Below are 21,599 nucleotides of genomic sequence, written 5' to 3'. Positions count from 1 at the left end.
AATGTAAAGAAATCTATTCCATTCTTTGTTAACAAATTGTTAGTTAATATTAATTTTTAAAAAATAAAGGAAAGATATCATTTTTTTAAAAGATATCTCTCCTGTACAAATACTTTTTGCATTCACTATACAATTGGGAGTAAGAAAGTATGTTTTCTCGATGTTGCTTTCGTACCTGTTTGAAACCGTATCTCGAATTCAAATCTTTTCGAAGGCTGCTCGAAATATCGACATTAACGATTATAAAACACTACGTAACGTGATTTCAATAATCAACAGTTCAATTCATGATGGCAATTGATAAAATGTATATTAGAAATTGTATTCTTTTCATATCCACTTCAGTTAAAGAGAAACTTGAAGTTGAAGCTGTCAAAATGGTTGATGATGCTCCTAGTGAAAACATCATATTTCATTCTATTGCAAACGCATCTCCCTTAAATGTATAATCTAGTTCGAGATTAACGTTCTTCGATACAGGGACCATTGACCTACATAGACATGTAAGATAAATGTATCACTTACTGGACAGTTAATGAATGACCCAATAATTGGAGAAAAATTTGTTTTTTAACAAATTTATTTAAAGTCATACATATATCATTAAAAGCTTAACATTTAAAATGTTTTTCATAGTCCAAATATTTGGGTGTCCAATAATTGGGTTATGTCCACTGGTACATTTACTTTACGATCACCTCCGATCAACGATTCTCTTCTCATGGAGCTTACTTCGACGAGTGGGCACGAGCATCCAATAAATAACTCGCGGGTCGAGCACCCATGGATGAAATCAGAGTGAAATGCCTCGTACACTGCGCGTAGCGCATATCAAAGTTTTTCAAGAGGACGTTACGAATGCCGGTCATATCCTGACAGCCACATACGGTCGCGTAACAGCGACGACCACCTACCTATCCGCAGAAATAGATTCGCTGTTCTCCAATTCTTGCTCTCTCTTTCTCTCTCTCTCTTTCTTAGCACCTAAACGAGCAATGGATAATCGCACGGCAACAAAGTATTCGCGGAAGAAAGTAACATTGGGTAACGAGCGATCGCGTCCGGTGATGACGGTCCCCGATGTGGATAACGGGGACGTTAGACGATCGGTTTACACAGTAGTTGATTCTTCCTTTTACACGCTATCACGTTTTACTCTTACTACGAGTTGTAGTAAATAATGAATAATTCATTGGTACCGTCGATCGAGTAGATAGTTATGTCAAGAGCGATTTTGCTGCATTCTTGGCATTATGATAACGCAATAAACTCACCTTTATAGAGTTTCAGACGCCTCCGATTAATCGGATATTTAAATCAGTAGGATTCGATAAGATGTTATATTTTATTAACAAAAGCCATCGTCCAGAAATATCTTCTCGCACATTTTATGTAATGTGCACTGTGCGGTAACCACGACGGTACTAAGAAAGCGAAAAATTACTGCAGTGAATGATATAGTTTTTATCGTATTCGCAAACATTCATTCGTTTTAAACACATTTTCTCCATTATACTCTCCATCAAATATCTTCTAATCTCGACTAAGTATCTTCTTCTATAAACAATTTGCTGCAATCTCTATATAATAATTAAAAAAAAAAATCAGGAAACAAAAGGATCGATTATAAGTACTGCATATTTTATTTATCCATATATGTAACTGATTATACTGAATATAAAAAATGCACAAGAGGGGCTGTGACTCACAATTGCAAAGTTAGCAATGTTACTGTAATATTGCTGATTTATGCTAGGCTAGGAATATGTTATACTTCGAGACACGCTAATTATTTTTTAACAATATCAAGATTTTTAATGACTGCTTTAGTTGAAAAGTAATATAACTGAGTAGCGAATATTACAAACCAATAATAACATTTTTAATGTTGGCTAATATTATATTACTTTTTAATTAAAGAAATAGCAACCAACATTAAAAATTTTGTAATTAAAGTAATAATTTGTGTATCCTTAGATACCATAGTCCTTCTTACGTCTTTTATCAAGACGTTTCTAACGTTTTGTCTAAGCTAACAAATAAACATATTTATAATACATGTGTATCACATACAATATTTGCTGAAATTTGATAAAAATTGAATTTGATTTAATAATTGAAGCTCTAACCGTATTCTTTAACTTTTGTTGGTGAATGATATCTGCCTGGTGAATAAATTGCCGATTGGAATTATCGACGGATATGAGAGAATGAATACTTTCGTTCCGATATATACGGAAGGAAAAATCTCGGCCAAGTAACGTCAGTTAGATCGGCGCGTAAATCGTTCCGCGAGACGATGAATCTTCATTTCTAGAGTACTTTCATTTTCTAGCTGTGTCGCGCACCTTTGGTCCGTGAACTGCAGATTGAACTGCTGTGGCCGAAGAAGAGGCGGCGATGGAGGCGGCAGCGACAGCAGCGAAAGAAGAAATCCCCTTGAAGAGGCCGCGTAACGACGGCGACGCGACCACGAATACCGTCTACCTTCCTGTGCCTTCCTTTTCCGTGGATATCCCCTCGGTGGCCTCTATAAAAGTTCGGAAGAGTCTCGACCGCACGCCACACGCGTGAAAGCTTGCAAGTGAAACGCTCGACATATCTCTTTTTCTACGTGCCTTACATTTCGGGAGTACCTTGAGCCTCCGGAGCGCACACGTGGAAGAAAATGCGGACCACCGCGGTAAGTAACAACGCGCGCAAACACAGATTCTTCTTAATTATTGAGTTTCGATTGTCGGTCCCTTATGTACGTTCCCACCAAAGAGAATCTCTTTACAGTAGAATCTCTAAAGAGTGAAAATTGAGCCAGTCTTGAGAAAGAATGGCTCAGTTTTCAATCTTGAAGAGTGAGATTTCACTCTTCAGAGTGACAATTCACTCTGAAGATTTTAGAGAGTAGATTAACTTTAATTTCTATTCGACTTAATCTTTTTCTTTTTCTAATTCTTAAGGTCGGTTTCACCACTTTGGTTAATTTATCAGCCGGTTATTGTATTGAAACTGATCAATTATGTATGCATTTGTCGTTAAGCAGAAGTGATCAGAATTGATTAGATTCAGTTTATCACGTTTAATCGACCGATCAAGCTTGGAGATGATGAAACTAGCTCTTAGAACTATAGAAAAAAGATAATGCGTTTCCAATGTGTGTGCACACACACGCACACAAAATTAATTCTTAGTTTAATTAATCTCTTAATTTACTCTTCATCTTTTTATAGTTCTTAGAATGAAGAATAAGTTGAACTGAGATCAAAATTTACATTAATTTATATTATTATAATAAATTAACTTTAATCTCGGTTGAACTTACACTGTAAAAAATAAAAATGTTAATTTTATTTAAAGACGTTTAGTGGACTATCTGAAACAAACAAAAATGTTAAAATTAACATTTCTCAAAAAATCCACTAAACGTCTTTAAATTAAAATTAATATTTTATTTTTTACAGTGTACCTTTTTTTTTTTTTTTTTTTAAGTTAAAACTAGACTTAATCCTAACGTTTTCATAATAACATATACTTTTCATCTCTCTCTAATTCTAAAGACAAGAGTAAGAGTTGAATCGAAATTAAAATTAATTTATTATACATTGATGGAAAACAGGCTTAATTGAACCGAGATTAAAGTTAATTTATATTGCTAAAAACGGGCATTAAAACGCAATTATTCAAAGATACAATCAGTGCGCATTTTTTCCATTATCAGCGTTAATTCACATCCCTTCAAATTCAAACATGAATGCGAGGAGACCATTTCATCGGCAAGTGAAATATCTCAATTAAATCGTCGCTTTCATTTATGAGGCGCAAGGCGAGAGATGTTGAAAAATTGAAGCGTATTATACGCTTGCCGTTTCGTTTGTGAAAATTCATGAATGATTGTCCATCATCCGTGTCGGGAAAGCGTTTTATATCGATGACTAATATGTTTATGACAAGTGCAATTTTTCTGAATCGAATGGAGTTCTCTTCGAGCGCGATCTACGAGGAACGAACACTCAATTCTCTTCTTCGCAATGTTCAAGACCGATTACTAAATTTAAACGTCGACTGACGCAATCCTCTTACCGAGTAAATGCGTAAGTCAATTGATCGAATGACCAGGTGCATTTAATGAGAGTAACTTTCGGTTCGTTCTTACGAAATCCTCATGCAATCCATCGCTGGATACATCCAGCTCATCTCGAGCCTTTCGTTTTTCTCCTGTATTTTTCCACGTAGGCAAGGCATTATACGAGATTAATAATTTATAAGTATACGATGGAATTTATCGAAAGGCCTGGCTTATTTGAAATATCCTTCCAACAATGCAGATGATATTTCATCGTCGAGGAGAACCGGTGGCGTTTACATCACCGACTCCGGCGGTTGGTTCGGCCTTTTTTTTTTTAGACGATGGAAAGTGACGGTGATCGCATTTTCCCGAGGAGAGAAAAAATACGTCGAGCGTGCATCCCACTGTGCGCGAGGTGCATCGGCACGAATCTCCCGCGGATTAAACCGCTCGCAGTGCGAGCAAAAGTAAAAGGATCCCGCCTATGCTCCCGCTCTATTCACCGACACGGTCTCGATAATTATAGCGCGAAGGAAAATGGGGAAAGCGGCTCCAGCTCTAGCATGCGGAGCGGAGTTTCGATGCGGCACTAAAAGCATGATTAAAGATCGGAGCGGTCGTTAAGTAAGTAGGAAGCTTCGCTCGAGCGGAGTGAGTTATCGCGCACATCGCACGCCGCGGCGTCTTCTTCCGTTCACGCTAATGGGACGTGCCCGTTGTATGGAATGGGAAACGCTATTCGGAATTAATGGACTCTCTCGCGGAAAAGATCAGGAATCGAGAATTCCGAGGAGGATTTGTCGGGCGGACGATTGACGTTCATTTAAGAGAGGCCCATAATTGCCGAGATTAAGCTTGTAGCTCGCCTTCCTGCTTGTAACATTCTGGATTTAAATTATACTTTATTATGAACACGCGATGGACTCACATAGAAAAAATGATTTGTTAAGGTAATTAAAAATTGGCTAGATATATCTTAAATAATTTTGTTAGACCATCGAAATAATTAAACATGTTGATATCTAATCATATAATTATCTAGGACGCTCAAACTCTCTGATTGCTACAATGTTGCTCAAAACTTTTTTTTGTAGCATTGCTCATTATGAACATTTTACATAATTATTTTAATAGTCCAATAAAATTTTCAGACCTATATTTAACTAAATTTTTTAATTCTCCTTCTTTGACTTAATAATTTTAATTTAAAAATAATGAAATGTATTTTTCTCATTTATTAAATATTTCAAATTTAAATTATGAGTGTTGAATAAATATTATTTTTAATTTCTAATCAAGATAATGGATGACTTTTGTGAAATACATTATTTGGAAATCTATTAAACATTGTAAGCTAATCAGATTCTAAATAAAACGTGATCTTTGACCCTGTTTGGAAATTCATAATCAAATAGAAAAAAAAGAATGAAGAATATAATGCGAAGTATATTGAAAATCATTAATGAGTTCCCTGACATGCGAATAATTCAAGAACTTGCATCTCATCGTATTTATCTTTTTATTGAAGATAAATACGTGAATAGTCGCATACATGATTACGATCAGATCATACAGGAATTCGTAATAAACGAGTCATTGTATTCTTATAATTTGACCGATAGCGGTGAAAAATTGCTAAATAGAAATGTCTATCGCATTGAGTTCTTGAAGCAAGTTGAGCAATACCATGTCGTGTATTTTATCCATTCACCGAATCATTGGTCGACGTAATCTGTAAAATAAATTATTATTACGCGCATTTTATCACGAACGTGATGTATTCGACATGCCAATCGTTAATGATTAAATTATCGACAAATTATTGATTATGCGGAGAAAGAGAGTAAATTACATCCAAGACGTAACTGTGTTTTCCAATAAAAAAATTATATATATATATATATTTCATTTAACATTTTTTGTAAGTTGGAATATGATGTAATATTTTGTTACTGAGAATTGCCAATCAATTGTATTTTTACAAATCGCATTAATAAAAATTACTATGCACATTGCAAAAGTTATGCATTTAAAATTGAATCAGATTAAAATTTATATGTATACTGAGACAAAAATTACTAAACTTTAATAACATTGTTTTCAACAATATTAATTAAATTTATTTATATTAAATAAATATTTACTTAATAAAAAATTATAATTAAATCAAATTAATGATTCCTGTACCAAATAAATATGTTTATATTTAGTAAATATTTAATTAGTTATTATTTAGAGAAATATTTATTAAAATTTGGTACATTTTTCAATTTCTAACGCTTATTTTGTAATCAATGTTTTGTTGCTATTCAAAAAATCCTCTTATCAATATTGTAATTTTTATTAATAACAAAATGTACAACTTGCATAAAAGCAATTGCATTGAAGTCGCACTAAAATTTTGTTCTGAATGAAATTTAATTTTGTTTCTGATTTGGAAAAACATTAAATTATTCAAATAATCAAAACAATTTTTTTTGCAAAATACATAACGCAGATAAAATTTTTGAATAAAAGTGTCACACTTTCCGTTGCATGTAATACCATATATGTCTCACAGAATAGCAAAATCTTTGTTGTAACTTTCGCTACACTCTTCGAGCACGTTAACATTGCAGTCACGATCATCATGATGCCTATTTTCTCTTTTAACAGAGCACGATTTTTGCGATCGTCTGCTCATCGATCGCACTAACGGTCGCGAAACCGGCGCCGGAGCCACCGGTGAACTCATACTTTCCACCCTCTGGAGGTGGTGGCGGTGGCGGAGGCGATGGCGGCGGCTACGGGCCGCCAGCTCCGGCTTATGGTCCGCCACAGCAAGCCCGGGTGATCCAAAAGCACGTATATGTCCATGTGCCGCCACCAGAAGCGCCGGAGTACAAAGCGCCCAAGCATGTGCCGCAACCACAGCCGGCCCAGAAACACTACAAAATAGTGTTCATCAAGGCGCCAACTCCGCCGACGCCGACCGCGCCGCAACTGCCACCGCTGCCGCAGCAGGATGAGGAGAAGACGTTGATCTATGTTCTGGTGAAGAAACCCGAAGAGGCACCCGATATTGTGTTGCCGACGCAGGCACCGACGCAGCCCAGCAAACCGGAGGTCTACTTCATCCGCTATAAAACTCAGGTAACGATTTATCTTCTTTCACTTTTTTTTTATTATTCGACGATGTAATCCATTCACCATGTTCTACCATTTCATACCAATATAGATTAACTTTCTTAATCTAACATTCTTGATTTAACTTATGTCTCTACCCATCCTTTCCTAATTCTTAAAACTGGAAGAAGTTAAAAAGTAAATAATCAGACTATAGATTGAGATTGAGATTGGATTGGAATTTAACTGATTAGAAGAAAGAAAATCAATATCAAGTTCAGTGAACTTTACTTTGATCAAATTACAATTCAATCTCAATCTCTAGTCCGATATGGCTTTACTCTAGTTCTAAGAATTAGAAAGAATAAATTAGAAAAAGATAGAATAACTTAGAAAGAGATTAAAATCAATCTGCATTGGTAAAAATGAATCTTATTATATATAATTCATGTAGTTTTAAAAAAAAATGAAATTGCTTAAGCGCGCGAATTCGAGCCTTGGCAAAAATAACGACGTCTCTATCATCGGATAAGTGTAGTGCGTTGCATAATTTTCAGTTACTCAGAGCATAAATGTTACTCAAACGCGTATACATGTACGGATAGTTATTACTTTCAAAGCAATTTATCGAGAAGCGATTTCGGTTAAATGGCGAACACTGAAAGATGAAAGTATGCCTCGCGGCATGTAAATTGTTCATTTCGATGAGGAGCCGAGCGGTGCGGTGCATATTTTTGCTTTGAATATAAAGGAATCCGGATGTTAGATGCGAAATATTTACACATCATATATTTCAGATGACCTTACAGTTAATCGAACGCGAATCATCTTTTCATGGCTCAACTATAAAAAAGAAAAACGAAACTACCAAGGTGATTGCCGTGTCGACGATTTGAGTAATTATGGAGAGTTTCTCTTCAAGTGAATATGGCATTCCCATAATGCCTATCTAAGCGAACTTGTTGAGATTTCTACAACAATCGTAGTAGGTTTTAAAGATTAATTGTATTGTACACACTCTAAGTTGCTATAACTCTTCGTTACAAAAGATATCTTTCACTATACATGTTGTGCTCTGCTTAGTAAACTACAAATATCTGATCGAGATCCTTGATTTACTTTTTTTGTCGATCAGGGAATATTCTTCGATTAACCGTTGAAAATCTCTTCTAGCCTAAGTCGCTTTCCGAAATTGCTTGGCTTGCTAGGTAAACTACAAATATATCGACAAAATTTAAAATTATGCGCGAATACGCAGACTAACTACCGAACTCTGTTAATTGCCATCACAGAAAAAATCATGGCTGCGTGATAGCCATAATATATAAAATTCATATATGCGCGACATGCGTGTGTCATCTCTCTTTTTTTCTCTTGTCTTGTCTCTTACGCATTTATTTTTGCATTACAGAAGGAGCAAGGTGGCGGCGAATATGGGCCACCGGGACAACAACCAGGACAACCCATCGACAGTTACGGAGCACCACAACCGGGCCCGGGCCCCAGTGGACCATACTAGGCTCATCGCACGAGAGCACCCTCACCACCCTCGAGACTTCCGGTATTTTACGAAGACAAATCTTTAACGGTGATTATTCTCGCAGCCGTTTCGAGATACGTGAGCGCAAACGCACAAGCCCGGATGGATCTTAATAATTTTAGGAGGGATGTATATATCGCCTATATCTCGTAAGATAGGCCGCATGGTGTTAAAGGTGCTTAAAAGGCAGACGCTTCGTGTTGTTAAAGCCTATGATGTCGCTCGCGTATACAATTCACATATACAATTCACACTCACACATACGCATACATAACAAGTTCTTGAACGACCGAGTACATTTGTCGTGATTCTCTGTTGATATATAAAAAAAAAAAGAATCATTTTTAATATTTTTATATACGAGATGTCGATGTTTCTTTTGTATCTTTTAAGAAAATAATTTTAAATACATTTTTTATATCAAACAATTTCTGGTATTATTAATCACTTCACCGCCTTTCTCTTCGTCAGTTCTACCTTTCGTTTCTTACAATCTATTTATCTCTCTCTCTCTCTCTCTCTCTCTCTCTCTCTCTCTCTCTCTCTCTCTCTCATATTTCTCGTTCATGTCTTATTAACGATGCGATATAAAATCGAAATTATTGAAATCTAGATCACGAAACAAATATTAATGTTTAAACTATGTTTTAGAAAATCTATACCCAACATGTATCTTTTTCCGGCAAATATTATTTTGTTAACTAAATTTACAATTATTATAATGATAATAAAATGAAGACATTTGGAACGTAAGATTCCAAGATAAAGTATTCATAAAAATACTTACATTTTACATTAGCATTAAATTGAATAACCAGCGAGTGAATTTTAATTTTTTCCCAATTAATAATTATATAATTCCCAATTATAATTGCTAAACAATTATAATTATAAATATATACAATTAATTATAATTAAATTCCCAAATTAAAATTCATACTTCCGCGGCTTATGAACTAGGTACAAGAGTACATCGCGTCAAAAGAATTATATTGGATCGTCTTATTAGTTTCAATCCTATAATAAATGCTATCGGCAAATGCAATATAGCTTCTAATTGAGCTACAATTGTATAGTCATATTGTACAACTAAATTTTTGTAAATCTACGCGACTATGTTAAAGATTCCAGACACTGGAATCATTTGAGATCGACAAATTAAAGTCATTAGGCAAAATACTACAAATAATTTTTGTCGATCTAACTTGATCATTGAATATGATAGGGTGTCATGATCGTAAAGCATGTCAGAGTCTGGACATTTTGTATATCGAACTGGTATCTACTAGTTTCTCTTAATTTCGATGAGCTGTGTGTTCGAAGGCTGTGTGCGTAATAAGAGCTGCGTATTCCTACTACAATACGAATAGATAGGTAGATCGTTGTTAGACTTTTACCTACAAAAATAATTGCGAATATATAAGATTGAAAATCGCTTCTTGCGTTACTGCATATTGATACTAATGCAGCGTGCGTACATACGGTAGAAGGTACACACCCGACTAGAATTACGGTCTGTTATCGTCGTATTTACATCTAGAGAGGTATAGTAAAACGTAGTTAATTGTATTAGATCGACAAAACGTAGCACTACGATAAAATATATATATATATATTTCAATTGAAATCGTGCATGATATCGCATGATTTGACTATATTGTTTTAGCTGTTTTTGCGCTTACAAAATCACGGTATTATTCTCTAAATGTCCTCTGTAATGCAATTTCTCTGAATTTATTTTTGTGAATAGACATTCTTATTGCGGTATCTAAATGCACAGTTGCTTTCTCGTTCGTGTCTTTTTAGGATATTATGATATTTGACTAGCTAACGCTACTATTGTTATCATAACAGTCCTTATCACTAAAAGGCATAACGCGTTTTAACAGATTTTATTATACATATAAATAAAACTTTGCTCAATTGAATATGCTAGATATACAAAAATATGATTGAAGACGTAAGAACGTATTATTATAGGAAAATACTGAAGTATCTTGTTATAGAATTATATTGTTGAATTATATTGTAGAATTATATTTCTTGAATTTTCGTGTCGTAAAGTTTGATCGTAGAAACTTCCAAGTACAGGCACACGAAATTACCGACCAGCGGATTTTTTTTTTAAACGGTGCAACAAATTAATAATGTTCTTAATAGTAATATCCGTATATTCCACTACTATCGCTATTTCGTTTCAGCAAGATTCTTCAAAGAAGTTTTTTACTTATGAAATTCGATCGAGGATATATTTAAGCGATAGAAATTCATGTTTTAAAAAATTCATAACCGTTACGAAACACGATAGTAATGATAATATACTTTATTTTTTCCCGTATCTTCCGTTGGATATGCACTATCACATTTCTTTTGAAGACTAGTGACTGTAAGTGAATGTAACTAACATCAGCGTTCATTACACTACAGTTATATGTCTTCTAAAGTATCGGGCGACGGAAGGAAAAACAAGTACAAGAGCAATACCTTAATATCGAAGAAAAAAAAAAGAAAGATCGAATCATCTTATTCTTGGTGCGATCGCTGACTTGGTTTTTGACCAAGCAACCGTTTAATGTATGGCGCGAGCAGTGGATAAGAGAGGAAGAACACATGTCCGCAATAATACATACTAGCGTAAACTTCATTATATCGCGGATACGAAAGAAGTACGAACGATACGAGGCTATAGCCCATGAAAACAAAAGTGTAAAGCTTCAGAAAGATCCAAGCGAGAACGCGTGCTTCCCATCGTATTTTCAGCATCGTTTGTACTATCTCGCTGTTCTTTAATACCGGTCCAATCTAGGAAAAATAAATCACATGGAAAATAAGGATTAAACAATAAAGAAGCAATCCAATTTTGAAAAATCTTGTAAAATTCTGTGTGAGCAATGATACTTACGTCTCGCTCGAAGTATAATACAACAAACTCCATAAAGAAACAGTGATAGTATCCGGAGTGAAAACCGTGCCAGAGAGCAAGGAAAAGCAGCGTCATTATTTGACTGTACATTTTTGAACCCAGAAACTTCAGCCTCTTGTAAATGTATTCCGCACACCAGTGATTAGTGTTTATGTTGAAGGAGAGAATGTAGTCATTGAATTGCATAGTAGTTTCGAATGTCCGCAATTTAACATTCGCGCAACCGTCCCACTTAACACGACCTTCAGAATCTTTTCCATTATATGTAAGACCAAAGACGATGCAAACCTGATATCAACAATCGATATACACAAAAGCACATATTACAAATACAGGTAAATTAAAAAATTATATTTCAATTATACATACTCCTTCTGTGATTAGCCAAACGCTGATGTATTTGTAGAGATTAATGCGGCCCCACAGGCCGATTATCAAGCATTTCTTTATTAAATTTAGCTTCTGGAATGATGGTTCAAAGAGATATTGATCAGAAACGTAAAGTGTACCGATTTGAAATATCACTACATATATGAATCCGACAAAAGCTCGTAAGAATCCCGCCGACACACAATCTGGCAGCTTGATGGCACCAGTTTGAGAATCCTAAAATATAAAGCGTGCTATTTATATTAATAATTAAATTGGAAATATTTTCTGAAATTAGAGAATTAAATGATCCCTGAATTCGTCGATAGACATTTAAAAGCTATTAGACTAATATTTTTCCAATTTATTAACGTACGCGTTCTGCAAGCTGACCATTGACATAGTCCAAGTATCGCCGCATACTGAATTGCGGTCCAATCAGGAAGGCGCCCGGAAAATAAACGTACGCCGCAATTTCCAATAGCGATGGTCGTTCTTTCAAGATAACCCGCTTTTGACTATCGGAGAGCTCCTCCTACAATACAGTCAGTGAATATTACGCCAAGGAATAAATGAGATAATAAAATTATGAAAAAAATAGCATTTCGTACGTCACGTTTCTGACCGTCCCATAAATTAAATGCAAGCCCTATTAATCTAAGGGTTAGCACGCACTGCGGCATTGTCCATTTTATATCATAATCTTGGGTACTGGTGGTGTAATAGCCTGTATTGAAAAATAATTTCGTTTAAATGCTTTGCAGCTCGAAACAATCGACGAAAAAGAACGAGAAAACGATAAAGGTTGTCTACGAACGCAAGCAAACGATTGTAAAACTAAAAAGTAATATTTCGATAAATTATACAACAAATTATAAATATATTATTGTATGACAAAAAAAAATTAAAAATATTAATTATTTCGTATCGCCCTCAATTGTTCGAATGATTAAAGCTAGTGCCAAATACATAATAACATTATAATGACAGATAAAGCCGGCCACATATGTTAAAGTAAACTTATCAAGTATGCGTGCACAAGCATGCTAATCAAGTCTATCGGAACGTGTAGATAACAAAATTGTACAATTATCGCAAATACAATACACACATTCCGATAAACTTGCATAAGTATACCTTGCATAAGTATACCTTGATAATGTATGTCGCTGACTTAAGATGTTACAATACAAAAAAATTGTTTTTCATTATCATTATAATTGTTTGCTTTTAACGTAAGATATGTTGTATTCTGACACCCTTTTAGTTTCCGAGAAGACGAGGAATGTGAATTTAAATCATAAATCAAAAAAGATTCATTGCTGGAAACCTTGAACGCATTACTCCAAGTCCACGATCGTGCCAGATAGCTCGAGAATACTAAATAGATAGTGCCGCAGGGTAAATATGTAAATGCGTGGATCGGTTTTTCGACTATAAATAAATTTTTAAATTTGATATTGTGTTGCTTTACCGTAAAGTAGATACGTCATGTTGAAGAGAAATGTTATTATGACGGATAACCCGGTGCTGCCGAGAACCGTCAGGATGAGATACGTTCCGCATACCGCCGTTGATGAATGAAGTATGTTATAATCTGCAAAATCATTATTATTACTATGATCGTCTTTATGAATAGATAAACGCCGGCGTGTCATTTGCGTGTCAATTAAATTGAGATACTGTTCGAATAAATTACCGTAATTCCAGTAACCAATTGAGAGACCGCACGCTATGAAAAATAAGTGCTGACGAATGGGATCTTTGCCATAGAGTGTATACCTATGAAAAAGGGCAACGGGGAAGCCTGAAATCAAATTACATAATTTCTTATTATTCTCGGTCATTGCAACTCAACGTTATTTCATTAATTTTCTGCGTACTCCTTTTTACATTTTTTCATTTGTATCAATTTTGAATGAGAGCAGTAAATGTTAATCTTGATATATAAATTTTATATAAATACATAAAATTTATACATAAAATTTATACATAAAATTGTGATTATAAAAAGCCCCTAAAAACCTGACAGTTATTTATATCAATGTTTTAATAAATTTTGTTGTGCGTTTGGAATGATTTTTTAAAATTAAAATAATAAAAAAGCATATAATATGTGTTATGTAACATACATATATATGTATGTATTAAATATGTATACATATATTGCATATACATACATTTGTATTATTAATATATGTAATATCGCTATGTTGTGCACAGCAATAAATTATAAGAATAAACGGTACTTGTTGAGCCACTACATACTGATTAAATGAAGTTTTTTAATTTATCAATTGATCAATCGTAGTATGCGCAAATATAACTTTGCTCCGTAAAAGCTATACTTGCAGCTAACGCATATCATTATATGATAATTCATTTATCATAAATATTTTTAAATTTTTGTATAAATTGTATTTGTAAAAAATTTGTATCAAATATCAACGCTTATTTTAAATGAAATTGATTACTTATTATAAATCCAAATGAGCTCTATAAAGCTAGCAGGACTAAAACAGCAGAATCGAATCGGACCTATCAGAATTTTTAGTATTCATTTTGTACTAAATCACTAATGATAATTTTGTATCATTTTGTGCCATTTGAAAAGAAATCGTGACGTTGCTGGCTTAATATTGAGTTGACAGGACCAATTCAAAATAAAAAAAGAAAAGAAAAATAATATCAGAAATCAATATGACTGAATTTGTATTGCCAAAAACAATTCTATATTATGTATCATTTCCAAAAAAAAACAGTTACACCAATAGTTTAATATTTAAATTAGCAGGATCATAAAAAAAAACACAAGGGAAAAAATTAATACAACTGAATTTATACCATTAAAAGTAAGTTAATAATTTACATGTTTTTTCCTTAAATGACTTTATTATTAGGTGTTGGAATTAATTCGTAGCGTTTTTTAATGAAAGAATGTTATTTATTTCACATGAGCATTAAAAAATACATTAATGAAAGTACTTCCCATCACTTGTAAAACGCTACGAATTAATTCCAACACCTAATAGTATATACATATAATATTTACAATCTATGAGGCATTCCACGTCAAATCGGACACCTTTGAAACATCGTCATTTTATTATTTTTTTTTTAATTTGCTAACATATATATTCTACAGATAAAACTGAGATAAGTATTTCGCGAAAAAAATATAAGATTTTTTTTTTTTAAGTCATTGACACTTATAAATTGCATATATTTATAAAAAAACGTCGCGTAATTTGATTTTAAAAATGTGATTTTTTCGCGAAACAAGTGTCTCATATTTTTATCTGTAGAACATATGTTAGCAAATTTAAAAATTAAAAAAAAATAAAATGACAATGTTTCAAAGATGCTCGGTTTGACGTAGAATGTCTCATAGATTAAGTATTATATACTAATAAAATCATTTAAAAAGAAAACACGTAAAATATTAATTTACTTTCAAGTAAGTATTACGAAAGTTACAAAATAATAGAAAACTTTTTGACTCAGTTTTGGTCAAGAATAGCATTACGTGATTCGACAATCGCTTATGACTCTAATATACATCAGTATATCATAGTATATTATGCTATATTATGTACAGTGTAATATATAATATGTCATTATACCATATTTTTCTCTTGTACAATATTACAATTATAATATGTAATAATATAATTATAACGTATCATTATATATATATATATATATATATATATATATATATATATGCATATAATTATATTATTATATATCATATATATGTCAGCCAATAATTGTTTCGATTTTTTGAATTCATTTAAACGATCAAAATAATCTTTATCTCGTTCTCTGATAAGTTATCGTAGTTACAACTAGAAAATTTAAGATTGTAATAAAACTGAATTTTTATCAGATAAAAGTATAAAGAAAATCAAGGTTTTATCAAAGATAAAACCTTTCTCTTTATTGTTGTCTATCTTATTCTTTTCTTTATTTTACCATTTTTTGTTTTATTGAATCTCATTATTCGTATAGACATAACTAGTTTCATGCCTGTATTCTTGCGCAATTTGTCTATTTAAATTCCGTGTCTCTCACTCTATGTTCTGAGCCTTTCCTTGAATTTATATCGCACACAAAAATCTATAATATACGTAACGTACTATAGTATTTTCGTGTGCCATATTTTTCGAGAATATGAGAATTCTGGGCACGTATTATTAAATTGTTAGGAATGGATTCCAATCGAAATTATTTAATTATTCCCTACATTTCTATCATGTTTTCTAAAGAAATTGGAGTTCGATCGGAATTTATTCCGAATAATTCAATAAATTCCATAATATGTGGCCTCTCTTCTCTTATCAAATTATCATTTTGCTACGAAGAGCCATCTTAGTACAACCTTGCCTCTATTTAAAAAAAATATATATATATATTTCATGCTCTCTGTCATTACTCAACTTGTGGGAATTAACTTGTACGTAAGAAATAAAATTATTATTATTCTTAGTAATCACATCTCGAACGCTAAATATTTAATGTATTTTTAAATTCAGCTCTACTAAAAATGAGATCGAGAATCGAGCTTTATTTTAAGATAGAATAGATCGCATCTCTTTTCTAAGCAGTGAATTATAGCGTAAGACAGTTATATAACGTGACGCGGTCATAAATAAACATAACATACTACCTGTGTTTATATCTACAGACACGGATATGTATGTCCGCACTTTTCATATCTCGGATTTTTTACATTGATTAAACACACATAATTTGATATACTCTATCACTATATTTTTTTTTTAAAGTGACCAATTATAATTACATGTTACTGCGAAAAAAGGAATGTCATCAGATATTAGTATATAAGAGCAAAATACAAAGTACAAAGTTTGTATTATTTATTAGAAAAGAATCTCAGAAAATAAAATGCGATTATCGATGTTAAAACAAAGTTAAAGCAAATAATTCATAAGAATGTATTCCGTTAGTCACTGTAAGTTTATAATTCACATTACATATCTATAGATTTTTATAGTGTCTATCATGAAACAAGTCGGAATGATTTCCGATCGGAATTGAGGATCATTTATACTGACCGTAAAATCTTAATTTATGCCATAAACTATAAGAAATGGACAATGTTACATGGCATAGTCGAATGTGAGGAGAATAATCGACCTTATTCCTACGATTGGTCAATTTTAAGTTAATAGTTTACGACCAACATAAATGATACTTTATTTTGTTTTCCTTAGAAAACACAATAGAAATTTAGGGAGTAATGATTTCATTTTTTAAAAATGACTTTATTTTACTGTTTATTAACGTAAAAAAATTAAAATAAAGTCATTTTGATTTTTTATTGATTCTTAAGCTGGAAACACAATGAAAAGCACAAGCAATAAGAACAAAAAATAACAAAGTTAAACAACAAAGTTATTTCCCTAAATCGTAACAAAATTAAATCTATCAAAAAGCATATAAGAATAAACATTTTCTAATAGGTTGAAATCTCTTATTCCCTGTGCTTTTCATTGTGTTTTCAGGTTTATATGTTCCTCAGAATATAGTAACTAACAGTTGGACGCAGTCAAGATCCGAATCGGTGTACATGTCTTTACGGGACACGGAAATGAGGCAGCTTGAGAACGAGAGGCTGATAGTGAATGCGTGTATTCTAACGATTAGATGAGCAACCTTCACATTGAGGCAATTACGCCGTTATAGCTTACCATCAACTATGTACATACACGCTATAACGACGTAATACAGCGAAGCGAGGGATGTCCCTGAAGGGATCAAAGAGGTAGGAAGGGGAGGGACAGAGGAATACGGGGAGGGTAGTCCCACATCGGCGATTGAGCGAAGTCATGAATGAACGCGGATTGATTTGTTCGGAGCAGTCCGGAGTGAATTAAGAAATTTCGGGAATGGAAAGGAAAGAGAGAGAGAGAGAGAGAGAGAGAGAGAGAGAGAGAGAGAAAAAAACAAAGAATAGAAGACGAGGGTCCTATTGGGATCCCATGATGAGGAGAACGAATCGTCCTTTGTCGTAACGAAACGAGGAGGTAACAACTAACACAAAGGAGAAAAGAAACGGTTAGGTTTACCCAGTAAAATCGAGATGAGGAGACGCAGTGCGGCCTCTGGAGCACCCAGAAGTGTCGACAGTCTCGCCAGCCCGCCCGGGTTGTGTACCACGTTGCTCATGATCAACGATGAAGAAGAGAACAGCGCAGACGACGACGACGACGACGACAATGCTTGTCAACACGCAGCGGCGTCGAATATACGCGGCAAATGCTACAGCATGGCCGCGTCGTTACGCGCGCGTATCTCGTCTGCGTGTCGTACCTTTAATCAGCAGCGGCGATTGCCGCCAACTATCACCGTAACCACTGTCAACACAACGCGCTACTAATACTATATTCACTATCGAGCTCTCGGCGCTGACTGCATGGAACGCTCGCGATTAACCTTCACCACCGACCGTCGCAGCGGCGGCGGCGGCGGCGGCGGCGGCGAACGTGCGCGACGGCGGGGTGACGACGCGACGCCGTTACCGAGACGACAGACGACGCGGTTTGAGAGAGCGTCTCACCGCGTCAATGGCTGCATTTAGAGAAAGCAGCTTTACAACTGTTGTAAAATTATTTAATAATTGATTTGTACATTTAGGTCACATTTTAAAAAATAAAAAAATTATTTGTTTATTTCTAAAATAACTAATCTCTGCGTCGCAATAGAACTTTGCATAAATCATCTTGAATAGGTTTAAAGTACTTACAATTAGATAAAAAAATTGAGAATATTGTTGATTAAAATATACATATATATATATATATATATATATATATATATATATATATATATATATTATAGTACATGGATATTATTGGAGTAAAATTTTCTTTGAAGAAGATATTTTGGAATGCAGTTTTAGATCTACTGACATATTTTTAGAGGAACTAACATACTAACAATGAGACTAATTATATTAAGAATTTTACAATTGGAAAGCTTTTTCTGCTAAATGCAACTATTGCATTCAATTTATATATTGCAATTTATATTTATATTAAACACATGTCAATTCATATACAATGACTATGCACTAGTATGCATTGACAATGAGTCGAATTTATTATAAGGCTATATTCAATTAATTTAGGAATTAAAGTGACTATTGAAAAATTGATTCTTCTAAAATAAAGCAAAAAAAAAGTATACGTTAATTAAAAAAAATAATAAGTAACTTATAAAAACGTTGTAAAAGTGTTGTATAAAAATAGATTACAATTATTGTTTAAATTATTATTAAAAAAAAATACTGTATAATGTTAAATTAAATTATTGTTTAAATCTTTTTTCTTAAAAAAAATAGAGGAAGACGGGGTTATTCGTCACGTTCAATTTTAAGTAATTTGCTGCAATATTTGCGATATTACTGCAATGTTGTTGAAATGATCTGTGCTTGTATTGGCTAGTTCAATTTCCCTTCTAATTTTTAAATGCCGAAAGTACAACGTAATGCAGCTAAAAAGATCTCGACCTGTTCGCTCACGATCGAAATGATTTTGAAATATACGACCTACGCAATGACCCTCGCATGATATATCATAAATAATCATTAAATGAATGAAGCTACTCGAGGTTGCCAACGGACCAACTAGGCCGATCGGCGCTTTCGAGTCAGAGCTGCGCGGCCGTCAGGGATTTGGAGTCGCAAGTGATGATCTTTCATCTCGATATAATGATCGATTGATCCAGCGGGTGTCGAGAGTACGAATGACACGCGTTTACAATGCCAAAACACTGGCGGATTCATGAAGGAAGCTATGGGAACTTCAAAACGCTCTAGGGATTTCTTTTTTAAAATATTTATAGCAAAATGTTATATATATTTTTAATAATTCAAAAATACTTAATCGCAATTTTGCTATTCCAAAAATATTTTTTTAATTTAAGAAATTCCTAGATATAAAAAACATAGATTAATTCTATTATATTATTCTTTTTTTATGTTAATATAATTTTAAACATGTATTATAAATTATCATTTAAATAATACTTTTTTGATATAATAATTTAAATAATAATTTAATATTTTATTTTTTTATATTTAATCTTTAAAAAATTTTCTCTTATGGCTTGGCAATGGTCTCTCCTTGACAAATTTTTCGATCCACTAATAAATCCAAAAATCTAGTCAGAAATGACTCACCGAATTGATATCGAATTGACATCGGTAATTTTGGTATCAATTTGATGTCGAGTCTTATTATTGACAATTATTTCTCCCTAGGAAAAAATTTTAAATTTCGATAAATATTTGTTTGAATAGTTCTAAGTAAATATTTACTAAAAAAGTTCTAATAGTTCTAAATATTTACTAAATGTAAATATATATTTGATACAAAAGCCATTAATTTGATTTAATTACCATTTATTTTAGTAAATATATATTTACTCTCAGTAAATGTTTACTTAGACTTAGAACCTCTCTCACCAACCTCTGATTAAGTTAATCGACGATTAACTCGTAGAAGTGCCAACAACAGTTCAGAATTAACTTCTGCCCTTTCGTCCTCCGAGACAAATTGTGTTTAATTCTCACGTTGGCAATCGTAATGATTGAGTTAATCATTGATTAGTTAATCGAAGCTGGTGAAAGAGACCCTTAGTACTATTCAAAGAAACATGTATTAAGATTTAGTAATACTTTTTGTAGCATAGATTTTATTTTTTATCTCACTTCGTGCATATCAGTATAAGTCAACCTAAGTCGCGATTGAATTAATTATCATAATAAACAAAAATTCATGAGTACTTCTACGAATTCTTGATTTAGTATATAAGTACGTAGAAGAAATCGAACGGGTGAATACATCAAGTCGGTAATTAGAGACAATAAAGATTGTACTTTCTCTGGAAACACAAGTACAGTGAAATGCGGACGAGTGTTTCTCTCTAATCACTTTCGCTCCCTCTTCTTCTCATCGTCGCGGATGAAATCCTACAATAAATCATTCTGATAGGAGAGACGAACAAGCGACTGTTGATGTAAAAATACAATACTATTAGTCAGACTTGTTTTCAATCTAGGCAAAAATTAAAGACTGTAAAAAATCTCTCTCTGAATATATATATATATATATATATATATATATATATATGTATATATATATAAAATACAAAACTAACAAGTCTTTGTTCTAAAATCAATAATAATAATCGAAATAAAAATCAGTATGTATATGATTAATATGACTGGACATTGATACTATCCTAAACAATAATAACAGAAAAATAACAAACAGATTTAATAAAACAGATTAAATAACAAACAAAAATACAAATGAGAGAGAGAGAGAGAGAGAGAGAGAGAGAGAGAAATAACATGCAATCCAAGCAAAAAAAAAATGTATGTAAATTAATACATACAGTAGCGTAATCGTAATTAATCATAAATGTATTTGTATTAGGCTACATTCTAAAACATAAAAAAATTATTTGTTTATTTATAAAACAACTATTCTCTGCATCGCAATAGAACTTTGCACAAATCAACTCGGATAAATATTTAAAATATTTAGAAAAAAAAATTAAGAATATTATTG

General features: G+C 32.9%; 2 protein-coding genes across 3 annotated transcripts; one reads left to right on the top strand and one right to left on the bottom strand.

The window, feature by feature from the left end:
- Nucleotides 1-2,541: 2,541 nt before the first annotated feature.
- On the top strand, nt 2,542-9,133 carry LOC105150980 (uncharacterized). Of its 2 annotated transcripts, none has more exons than XM_011064397.2 (3): nt 2,542-2,683; nt 6,716-7,192; nt 8,577-9,133. In XM_011064397.2, the coding sequence occupies exons 1-3, from the start codon at nt 2,669-2,671 to the stop codon at nt 8,682-8,684; spliced, it is 600 nt and encodes a 199-aa protein (XP_011062699.1). In that variant the 5' UTR covers nt 2,542-2,668; the 3' UTR covers nt 8,685-9,133. The 2 variants fall into 2 exon arrangements, with proteins under 2 accessions (XP_011062699.1, XP_087258663.1); XM_087402537.1 differs by lacking the exon at nt 2,542-2,683 and adding an exon at nt 4,067-4,089 and having other exon boundaries at nt 6,718-7,192.
- Nucleotides 8,152-18,468, bottom strand: nes (lysophosphatidylcholine acyltransferase 3 protein nessy). The gene is made up of 8 exons (XM_011064399.2): nt 18,090-18,468; nt 13,697-13,804; nt 13,472-13,594; nt 12,609-12,724; nt 12,374-12,532; nt 11,998-12,234; nt 11,608-11,916; nt 8,152-11,507 (listed from the first exon to the last, which is right to left on the bottom strand). Exons 1-8 carry the CDS (start codon nt 18,187-18,189, stop codon nt 11,229-11,231), a joined length of 1,431 nt encoding a protein of 476 aa, XP_011062701.1. The 5' UTR covers nt 18,190-18,468; the 3' UTR covers nt 8,152-11,228.
- Nucleotides 18,469-21,599: the final 3,131 nt, after the last annotated feature.

This window comes from Acromyrmex echinatior, chromosome 2 (genome assembly GCF_024713525.1).
Source record: "Acromyrmex echinatior isolate Ae372 chromosome 2, ASM2471352v2, whole genome shotgun sequence".
Lineage (NCBI taxonomy): Eukaryota > Metazoa > Arthropoda > Insecta > Hymenoptera > Formicidae > Acromyrmex > Acromyrmex echinatior.
This window is presented reverse-complemented; position numbering and strand designations above follow the sequence as displayed.

Coding starts and splice junctions, on each gene's coding strand:
- LOC105150980 (XM_011064397.2), top strand. Junction 7,193..8,576: donor TCATCCGCTATAAAACTCAG/GTAACGATTTAT, acceptor TTTGCATTACAG/AAGGAGCAAGGTGGCGGCGA.
- nes (XM_011064399.2), bottom strand. CDS start 18,189: ATGAGCAACGTGGTACACAACCCGGGCGGGCTGGCGAGACTGTCGACA. Junction 12,725..13,471: donor CATGACGTATCTACTTTACG/GTAAAGCAACAC, acceptor TTTTCAATACAG/GCTATTACACCACCAGTACC. Junction 12,533..12,608: donor GGGACGGTCAGAAACGTGAC/GTACGAAATGCT, acceptor ACTGTATTGTAG/GAGGAGCTCTCCGATAGTCA.